This window comes from Ahaetulla prasina, chromosome 2 (assembly GCF_028640845.1).
Source record: "Ahaetulla prasina isolate Xishuangbanna chromosome 2, ASM2864084v1, whole genome shotgun sequence".
In the NCBI taxonomy this organism is placed as follows: Eukaryota; Metazoa; Chordata; class Lepidosauria; order Squamata; family Colubridae; genus Ahaetulla; species Ahaetulla prasina.
This window is the reverse complement of record NC_080540.1, coordinates 112,197,069-112,208,187: the sequence shown is the minus strand read 5'-3', so window position 1 is coordinate 112,208,187 and position 11,119 is coordinate 112,197,069. Positions and strand designations below refer to the sequence as shown.

Below are 11,119 nucleotides of genomic sequence, written 5' to 3'. Positions count from 1 at the left end.
TTTCCTATTAACATTAATTCTTAATTTATCCATTGGCTCACAGCAGTTTGTTGAAATGAAGTGGCTAAATCTGAGAGAGAATATAATGTGTCGGAGCAAATATGGGCCTTTCTATCTATAGGGCGCAAAGAAGAAAGCAGTTACTCTTATCATAAGCTTTATTCTTCGCCTTCTGCTATTTATTCACCTATTTGAAATGCACCATTGGTGGCAACACAGCAATATTACTAAGGTTAATGACTATCTGATTAACAACTGACTAGACATTTGCCAGCAAATGAGCTATAATAATTGTTAAAGGAAAGAGGCTTTTCTAAAACCCCCTTCAAGCATAACTACTCCCCAAATGAGCATCTTCTCAAACTCTTGATGTGTAGCTCCATCAGTGCTTCACCGTAGTTATCAGACATCATGGCTACAGGATGAAATCTACCTAAATAACAAAGAAACGATGAAGGGAATGGAATTTGTAGACAAATGATACATTTGCCACAGTTTGTGTCAGTATTTGTACTGTAAGAGTATTTGCGAAAAGGAAATGATCAGAAAACAGAAAACATAGCTATCTTTGCTACCATCAAGGATCAGAAATTGCCTTAGATCAGTTCATTATTATCAAGGCGCTTTTCTTCTTATATGAAAAGAGATAGTTCACGATTACACCACTTTAATACTTTTATGCTGAGAGTTCAAATCATAATATAGCAAATGGCACACAAAGTGCAATGTACCCACAGAACTTTATTAAATAATAATTATATATATTTCTATCTTGAAATTGGATTTTTCTTGATTGGGACTGAATTTTCAAAGCAGAATTTATGCAAATTTCAATTATGGTATACAAATGCCAATATAAAAGAACCTAAACAGTCATTCATAATCCAAGGTAGAAAATCACATTAAAATTGACTTCCTCCTCCTCACCAATGAACCAAATAGAATCATAAGCATACTAAATCTAGCCACAACTGCATATACAACCCCTACTAAGAATTTCCCTGCATATATTGTTGACACAAGAGAAACTCTACCACATCAGACATTTTCTTAGGTCTATGAAATACAGTATAAGAAATGTTACCCTGGAGCTGATAGATAGAAGATACAAGATGGCTAAGAGTGTTCCTCATATTCCCCATGAACCTTTACAATAATTCCTAGGCAATACATACTGCTTGACAGCGGAAACCTTGACTCAGTTTCTGAAATATTTAAACACTCTATCAGCAAGAGTAGAGATATTCAACTTTGATGTGTTTGCAGTATACAGCAAGTGAGAGATGGTAAGCTCAACTTGGAACCATACAATAATTCCTAGGCACATTCTTCCTCAGATCTAGATGGAGTCTCTACCAAAACTTTACCCATGACACATACATGGTTATTCCAAAAAGAAGTCACCCAGTTCATTAAATTTACTTCAAACTTCTTAGATATTGCTACAAATTGCAATGAACCACATCAATGCACAGAGATGGTCATTTCACAAGTTAATAAACTTTCTGAGTTTACTTTTAAACTGCCACCCTCCATTTATAAATTGATTCAATTCAATTCCTGCTTAGCCACCCAGCAACAAAAATAATTTTGTTCACATTTAACCATCCCACCTTTCCACTTAAGCTTGTTCAGCTGATGGAGAGGGGCATAATAATAATAATTGGATAACCTTCCCATGATAATCAGAAGGTTTAAGGATTACAGTAGCCTGCCATTAAAGTTGTCAGCCAAGAAAATTAAAGAAAATACTTTTTCCTCCTGAAAACAGCTTTTTAGGTAACACTTCTAAAGAAATCAGCTCCATCTTCACTACATAGCTTGCAAACACTGGATTCTAAAAGTCTTAACAGATTAACCTTTGAAGTGGTGTAGGGTTTCCTACCTAAGCAGGGGATTGGATTAGAAGCAGGGAGTTGGACTAGAAGACCTCTAAGGACCCTTCCAACTCTATTATTCTATTCTATTCTAACCCTTTTTGACTTAGAACAGGGGTGTCAAGCTCGCGGCGTCACATTGTCATCACATGACATATCACAACTTTTCTCCCCTTTGCTAAATCGGGGGTGGGTGTGGACAGCATGTGACTCTCTGGCTAGCGGGCCGTGAGTTTGACACCCCTGACTTAGAATGAACAACCATATTACAGAACTTGCATAATAAGGGGAACATCCACCAATGTTCAAAATCAAGCACAGTTGCTGACAACTTTCTTCTCCAGCTTAGACTGTGACAGTAATATGGACATCTGCTTCCTTTCCAATCCATACCTGACATACTCAATAGCCTTGCAGATAATGAATGAACCAACCCTTAGAAGTGCAACTTTATCCAGCTCAAGGAGATTCTGCATGAGGAAATCTCATAAACTCAATCAATGCCAATAAAATCACGGAGCTTCTCCTGCAACACCAACTCCATTCAAAAAGTACATCTCAGCCTACTCAGTTTCATGATAACTCTCATTATTCCAGGGCACTATTCACAGAAACAAAAAAGAAAGTGGCTCCTAAATCACTGCAGCTGCCATATGTACTCTTCCGAGATTTAATTGGAGTTGTGGGTAGCAAAAACTCCTCTTCTCGCATCATCAGAAAGGAATGAGGCTGTATATTCATCATCACTCCCACTGCCAAGAGCAGCAGCTGGTCATCACACCTTCCAAAAATCATGATAGATTTCTCACCCTGACTCAATGGCCCTGTGTAATTTTTCCAGTCCCAGCTATAACACTTCAATGTATGTTCCCTTGTCATGGGTTATTTTAAAACTATATCCAACTTAATTGAGTCCAACTCAAAAAAAATCCATCAAAAGCACTGGACCCTAGACAATTGCATTTTTATAGTTCCCTATAAAGGTTGGGGACAAGTTTAAGTATACAAAATTTTAAAAATGGAACATTAAAACAAGATATATAAACTTCTTTCTATGTCTACTATCTTATATAATATTTCTATAAGTATTTATAGTATACTCTCTATACTATATAAAATACTATATTCTACTGTATTCTATATGTCCGTGATGGCGAGCACATGTAATCATATCAGTGGGTATGCCAGCTCAGTTCTGGCTCACATGTGCATGCCAGCCATTTGATTTTCGGGCCTTCTGGGCCCACCAGAAGTAGGGAAACAGGCTGTTTCCTGCCTCCAGAGGGTCTGGGGGGTGGGTGGGGAAGGCCCATTTTTCTTTCTCACCTGGCTCCAGATCCTCTCTATGCATCTAGGGAGGGTGTAAACAGCCTTCCCCAGGCCCTCTGGAGACTCTGGAGACTGGGGACAGCAAAAAAGTCACTTCCTGTCCAACTGGAAGTTGGGAAATGGGCCATTTCAGGCCTCCGGAGGGTCTCCAAGGGGGTGGGGAAGACTGTTTTCGCCCTCCCCAGATGCATAGAGAGGATTTGGAGCCAGGTGAGAAAGAATAAAGGGCCTACTGGGCCATCACGTGCAAGGAGTGGGGTGATGGTGGTTGCATGCGCATGTGCGGGGTGGGGCACATAGAATTATGGGTGTGGGCACAAACGCGTGCGAACCTTCTCCCCCCCACATCACTGCTATATGCTGTATTATACTGCATTATACTATATTCTATGTTATTATTTGTACTTCTGTATTATACAAGAATACTATTCCTATTGCTACTATAGTATTACTAATATGTCCCCCTCCCCTCTTTCAGGGATTTTCTTCTACTGCAGATCCTTCAGTCTTTGGGAAGAATACCCTTTGTTTTATTTGTCTGCTTTCTCTGTCTTTTGCTGCATTTCCAAAACATCACCTGTTGCAGCTTTTATAAACAATTCTGCCTTGCAAACACGGAGGTGAAGGCTCAAATAGGAGGAGAACATAGCACATGTATCTGTAATTGTCTTAGCAGCCTGCACTTCTGCACACCTCTGATGCTGAAGAGCCCTGTCATTATGCTGATATAAGGTTTTCTTTTTTTAAAGAGGACCTCTATCACCGACAGCATGCCGAAGAATACATTCACTGCATATAGGCTCGAGGATATAATGAGCAGGGATACCTGTTCCTATAATCTCAGCAATGAGAGTTGTATCATTTTATGTGCATCATTACTGAGTTTGTACTTTCTAGACCCAATTTAGTTTGAAAGTTACAGTACCTGAAGTTCTAACACTGTTACCCATGTTGGTTAAAAAAAAAAAATCAAGTAAACATGTTCCTTATATTCTCGATTTGCTGCTCCTTCAAATAACTGATACTTTATTGCTGTGCTCTTTTCTTGATCAGGTTATAAGGAATTTGATTCTGGAATCTGTAACAGAATTAGACACTTATTTTACAAAGTGCCTCAGTTAGAGCTTGTAAAATATTTTTTACTGAATATTTATTCAATAATGTTATCAGTACCCTTTTGTATGTTATCATATCTCTTAAAAAAACTCACTCTTTCATGGTATGAGTTGAGCTGAAATATACCCAGTAGGGCCTTACTAAAAGTTTCATACAAAATGATTCTCATTACATTAACAAAAACCAAGGTAGTGTGTTATAACACAGTAGCCAGAACTACCCATCAACATTCTTAGCCTTTTAAATGGCCTTTACGTGACTCCAAGCTGCTGCAATTGTTTTACATACAACACAGGCAAATAATCATAGCTATTGCAGATTATGTAGTCAGTTATCTAGGTGGCCATAATTATCATGCTCTAGAATCAATCCACTGCAGGATTGAGGCCTGTTCATTGTAGCCTATTAATAATCTACTATGTTAATCCAATAGGAGCTGAAGGATGATAGATAGATAGATAGATAGATAGATAGATAGATAGATAGATAGATAGATAGATAGATAGATAGATAGATAGATAGATAGATAGATAGATAGATAGAGGAGAAACAGTTTGGTGTAGTGGTTAAGGCACCAGGTTAGAAAGCCAAAGACTGAGTTCTAGTCCTGCTTTAGGCATGAATGCTAACTGGATTCTTTGAACCGGTCTCTCTCAGCCCAGTGCATCTCACTGGGCTGTTGTGGGAAAAATAGGAGGACGATGGTATGTTGCATGTGTTTGCTACCTTGAAATATTTGTAAAAATAAAAAAGCTCTCTCTCTCTCTCTCCGCCTCTCCCTCCCTCCCTCCCTCTATCTATCTCTGTTTGTTTTCTTTTTTTTTATTTTGCATTTTTATCCCGCCCTTCTCCAAAGACTCAGGGCGGCTTACACTATGTTAGCAATAGTCTTAATCCTATTTGTATATTTATATACAAAGTCAACTTACTGCCCCCCACAACAATCTGGGTCCTCATTTTACCTACCTTATAAAGGATGGAAGGCTGAGTCAACGTTGGGACTGGTGGGACTAGAACCTGCAGTAATTGCAAGCAGCTGTGTTAATAACAGAGTGTCTTAGCAGTCTGAGCCACAGAGACCCTCGTTCACTTTCCAGTCCAGAACTGAGAGCAACTACCTCAAAATCATTCAATTAGCCCTTATGTCTAAGATATTTTATTTTTATTTATTTATTTTGTCACAACAATATATATAAGTGTCATACAAAAAATTATTTGGTATATAAACATATATATGAGTAAATATTAGGAGGTATAAGAAAGACAATATGACAGAAAGAAAAACAATATGACAGGAACGCTGGCACATTTGTGCTCTTATGCATGCCCCTTATGGTCCCCTTAGGAAAGGGGTGAGGTCAATAGTAGAAAGTTTTTGGTTAAAGTTTTTAGGATTATGGGAAGAGACCACAGAGTCAGGTAAAGTGTTCCAAGCACTTATGATTCTGTTACAGAAGTCATATTTTCTGCAATCTAGATTAAAGAGGTTAACATTAAGTTTAAATCTATTGGTTGCTCTTGTATTTTTGCAATTAAAGCTGAAGTAGTCTTTAACAGGAAGTGTTAAGTCTGGGCAGTAACGAGGCAGGAGACCAGGGTAGTGACAACAGCTCTTTAATATATGATGAACCCAGCAACCGGGCTGGGGAAAAACCTCTCCTTAAATACAGTTTAGCCGGCGGCTTCAACCAATCAGCAACGTGCTTGTTTCCCGCCAAAACATTTAAAGATACATTACACTCCTTCCCTCCCAGAAAACACTTTACCAATATTTACATGATATTTACATATTATTTTTCAACGTAATCACGCAAATAGACTGGGCGTCTCCTGACTCTTTCGGACCTGCGCAATTCATTCCCTGGGAGTGGGTCGAGCTGACCGGAGGGGCTGTTTGCTTCTCTCAGCTCCTCCTCTAGGCCATCCGGCCCTGGATTATTTGCCGAATCGTCCCTGCTGTTTTCTAATGGAACCTGTTGGCGTCGCTGGACCTCCTGGAACTCAGATAAGTCCTGCGATTTCCCCGGGTTTGAGTCAGCTGTGGATTCAAACGTTGTATAGTCAGGGCCTGTTTCGTCTAATTCGGATTGTTCGGCTATGCGTTTTCTTATTTGGTCTATGTGGCGCCTCCATACCCGGCCGTCCTTTATCTCCACCAAGTATGATTTTGGACCTGTTATGTTTAGGATTTTTCCTGCTACCCAGGTCGGGCCTTCACCATAGTTGTGTGCCCACACTCGGTCGCCTATGTCCATCCCTCTTGTTTTTTCGAGTCCCCCCTTGTAACCCTCCGGTGTATAGTTTGGATTTAAACGGTCTAGTGGGCACCTGAGCTTTCGGCCCATTAATAAATCTGCTGGACTTCTGCCGGTTGTGACACAGGGGGTTCTGTGTTGGACGGCCAGGAAAACATCGATTTTTGTTTGCCAGTCGCCTGGCTTGAGTCTGGACAATGCCTCTTTTGCACGCCGGATGAAGCGCTCTGCAAGGCCATTCGTCGCAGGGTGGAAAGGCGCCGAGAGGGCATGCCGGATGCCCTCTTCTGCCAAGTACTCCTCAAACTGGGTTGCCGTGAATTGCGGGCCATTATCGGATACTAACGTGTCGGGCAACCCATGGGTTACAAATAGGTGCCGTAGAACTGAGATCACGGCCTCGGCTGTCATGGATCTCATGAGAATGATTTCCAGCCATTTGGAGTAGGCATCGACTACTACCAGAAAGGTTTGGCCGTGGAAGGGGCCGGCAAAGTCAATGTGGATTCTAGACCAGGGCCCTTGGGGTCTCTCCCATTCCCGAACCGGGGCCGTTGGGGGTAGCGGTCTGGACTCCTGGCAGGCCTGGCATTTCCCTACCCTTTCAGCAATTTCCGAGTCCATTAAAGGCCACCACACATAGCTTCTCGCTAGACCCTTCATCCTCACGATCCCTGGGTGACCCTCGTGGAGGAGATCCAACACCCTTTTCCTCAATTTCTCTGGGATCACCACTCGATCCCCCCATAGCAGGCACCCCCCTTGAGCCGAAAGTTCCCCACGTTTCTTTACAAACTCTTTAAAACGCTCGCCCGCGCAGCGGCCACCCTCTTTGTACCCAACCAAGTACAGTTCTCAAAATAATGTCCCGGTATGATGCCCGAGCCACCTCCTTAGACGTGACTGGGCCAGAGTCCAGAGAGTCAATTAACAGTATGGGCATCCCCGGAGTGGGGTCCTCGATCGCCCCTGGCAGTGGGCATCTGCTTAACGCGTCCGCATGCCCCAACTCTTTTCCTGGCCGATGCCGCAGTTTATAGGAGTAGGCGGCTAAAAAGATAGTCCATCGGGTCAATCGGGGCGAAAGTGCCACAGGCGTTGGGCGGTCGCCAGCCAGTAACCCTAACAGTGGTCTGTGGTCTGTAACAATTTCAAAGTCTCTACCAAAAACGTATTCGTGAAACTTTTTTACCCCTGACACTATAGCTAGAGCTTCCTTATCCAACTGACTATAGTTCCTCTCTGTCGAGGACATCGTTCTGGAGTAGAAGGCTATTGGGGCTTCTGTGCCATTTGGAAGCCTGTGGCTGAGCACAGCACCCACCCCGTAAGGGGAAGCATCGCAAACTAATACCAATGGCATTGTGCTATGATACTGGATCAGTAAGCTATCGCTCGAGAGTAGGTTTTTTACTGCCTCGAAAGCCCTAGCTTCCGTCTTTCCCCAAGACCAAACAGTATTCTTTCCCAGTAACTTATGTAGCGGCTCGGCAACGGTTGCCTTATTTTTCAAAAAGACCGCGTAAAAGTTCACTAGACCCAGGAATGCCTGTAGCTCTGTTTTGTTTTTGGGCGCTGGAGCCTTTCTTATTGCCTTGACCTTGCTCTCAGTGGGGTGGATTCCTTCCTTGTCTATTCTGTAGCCCAAGAACTCTACGGATTCTACCCCTATTTGGCATTTGTTCACTTTAACCTTTAGACCGGCTGACCGGAAAATGCCCAAAACTTTTCTCAAACGCTCCCCCAATTCTTCTAAATTTTCGGCTGATACCAATACATCATCAAAATAGGGGACTACCCCCGGGAGCCCTTGCAGAAGTCGCTCCATTAAATTTTGAAATAGACCAGGTGCCACACTCACCCCAAACTGTAACCGGGTACACTTGAAAGCACCTCTGTGAGTCACAATTGTCTGGGCTTCGGCTGTGTTGGCGTCTACAGGCAGTTGTTGATAGGCTTGGGCCAAATCTAATTTGGCAAAAACGTGCCCTTGCCCCAGCGAGTGCAGCAAGTGTTGCACCACGGGGACCGGGTAAGCGCTTTTTTGCAAGGCTTTGTTTAACGTTGCCTTGTAGTCAGCGCAGATTCTAACTGACCCATCTGGTTTCACTGGGGTGACGATTGGCGTCTCCCACTTTGTGTGATCGACTGGCACTAGTATCCCCTGACTGATGAGTTTGTCTATCTCCCTGTCAATCTTGGGTTTAAGGGCAAAAGGGACCCTCCTTGCTTTTAACCGTATGGGTGCTACCTGGGGGTCTAAATTGAAAGAAATAGGGGTCCCCTTGTACTTGCCCAGGCAGTCCTTGAAAACATCTTCGAATTCGTCCATGAGTGTGTCCTTTAGGTTAAAGTCATTTCTGTAGATGCCAGTCACTCCCATGCCCAATGCTCGGAACCAGTCTAGTCCCAACAAGCTTGGCAGGTTCCCTTCGACTATCGTGATGGGCAGGGTTTTCTTGTGTGGTCCGTACTCGACGCGGACGGATGTCGTCCCTCGAACAGGGATGCGATTCCCTTGGTAGTCTTGGACTTTTAGCCGCTGTGTTTGCAGTTTGCATTTGGCGATGTTCGGCAGTGCTTTCGCAAAAGTGTCCCAGGACATGATTGTGATCGCTGACCCTGTGTCCACCTCCAGCCGGCACGGTATTTTTTCAATTTTTGGTTTTGTGAATATTTTCTTTTCTAGACGGGTCGCCGCACGACCCACTATTATGGTCGTTCGGTTTGACTTCGCGCCCTTTTTTTCCTGACCAATCGTGGGTCGCCTTGCCGATCCCGCGCTCTGATTGGTTGGTTTGAATTTTCGGCGGGACGGTTGAGGTGCTCGACAAACTTGAGCCAGGTGCCCCCTCTTCTCGCACCGCCGACATGTAGCATCCTTGAACTTGCATTGATGACGCTGGTGTTGCCCTCCGCAACTTCCGCATTCATCCCGGTCTTCTTTTCTCGGTGTGAAAAACTCCTTCCTCATCCTCGCCGTCTGATTCGGTCTGGACTTCTTCATAGTGGACCGGAGTTGATTTCGCGCTCGCCGTTGGTGTGAGCGGCTTTTGTAGGGTTTCCGCCGCTTGGGTGGACATCTCATGAGCTCTGGCTTCGTCCAGAGCGTTTGCCAGCGTTAGATTGCTTTTTGATAGCAGCCGCCTCCGCAGACGAATGTCTCTAACCCCACGGATGAGTTGCTCTAACAGCTCCTCATCCAAATCTCGGTACCCACAATCCTTGGAGGCTTTCCTCAGGGCGGCCATGTAATCGCTGATGGATTCGCCCTCTTGCTGTCTGCGCTCTCCAAATTCAAAACGCCGTACATATTTGGACGGTGTTGGCGCGAAATGGTTCTTCAATAGATTCTGCAGCATTTGCCACGATACCGATTGTACCGGCCTTGGCTCTGCCAGGGCTTCCGCGATGTCGATGACCTCGGGACCGCAGTGGCTCAAGAAATACGCCCTTTTTCGGTTGTCTGGAACTCCTTGCAGTTCGTTCGCCTCGAGGAAACTCTCGAAACGGGTCATGTATGTCCCCCATTTCTCCTTGGACGGGTCAAATGGCGCGGGCGGTGTGTAGCTGGCCATCGCTGTGTTCCGCCCTGAATTTTGCTGGGTTCGGTCCTCGTAGTGCGTTCAGCTCTTTCCTGGTGCTTTTAGCCTCGGGATCCCATCCTCGTCGCCAGTGTTAAGTCTGGGCAGTAACGAGGCAGGAGACCAGGGTAGTGACAACAGCTCTTTAATATATGATGAACCCAGCAACCGGGCTGGGGAAAAACCTCTCCTTAAATACAGTTTAGCCGGCGGCTTCAACCAATCAGCAACGTGCTTGTTTCCCGCCAAAACATTTAAAGATACATTACAGGAAGGACATTACAATAGATGATTCTGTGAGTTAAACTTAGGTCTTGTCGAAAGTGATGGAGTTCCAAGTTTTCTAAGCCTAGGATTTCAAGTCTGGTGGGATAAGGTATTTTGTTGTTTTCAGAGGAATGGAGAACTCTTCTTGTAAAATATTTCTGGACACGTTCAATTGTATTGATGTCAGAGATGACAAGATAAAACAAGAACTCTGGGTCTCTCTCCTAGTCTCTCCTACTCTCTCCTAGTCCAACTGGGTCTCTCTAGTCCAACCCCCTGCTCCGGCAGGAGACCTATACTAGGGATTTGAACCGCCAAACTGCTGACATTTCTGATCGACAAGCTCAGTGTCTTAGCCACTGAGCCATCTAGCCAGGCACTTTACAAACTGCTTTATGGAAGGGTTTTTAATTGACACCAAAAATACATCAATAAAATGCTAAGAGGGGGTTCTTGAGATAGGCATCCCCCAAACTGCCCTCAACTCTATTCCTTTATTTGGAGACATACAGAGGTGCTTCTCAGAATGTTCTGGACAAGTAAAGATGAGGCGTTACTGTCACCAAACCAAGTATGGCTGCAAAAGTCAGTAGGAGAAAAAGGGAGATAAAACTATATAAACACTAGGAAAAAAAACCTTCAAATACAACAGTTGAACTGAGCATCTGTTATTTATTTTCTAAAATATTTC

The 11,119-nt window shown here is 43.8% G+C and overlaps 1 protein-coding gene across 1 annotated transcript; it reads right to left on the bottom strand.

Moving 5' to 3' along the window:
- Positions 1 to 335: 335 nt before the first annotated feature.
- Positions 336 to 9,128, bottom strand: LOC131190542 (uncharacterized protein K02A2.6-like; the record flags this gene model as incomplete). The annotated part of the gene is made up of 4 exons (XM_058167879.1): positions 336 to 433; positions 6,343 to 7,407; positions 7,565 to 8,004; positions 8,053 to 9,128. Coding segments are annotated over 4 exons (2,679 nt in total), but the record flags the coding sequence as incomplete, so codon positions are not given.
- Between the last annotated feature and the right edge of the window lie 1,991 nt (positions 9,129 to 11,119).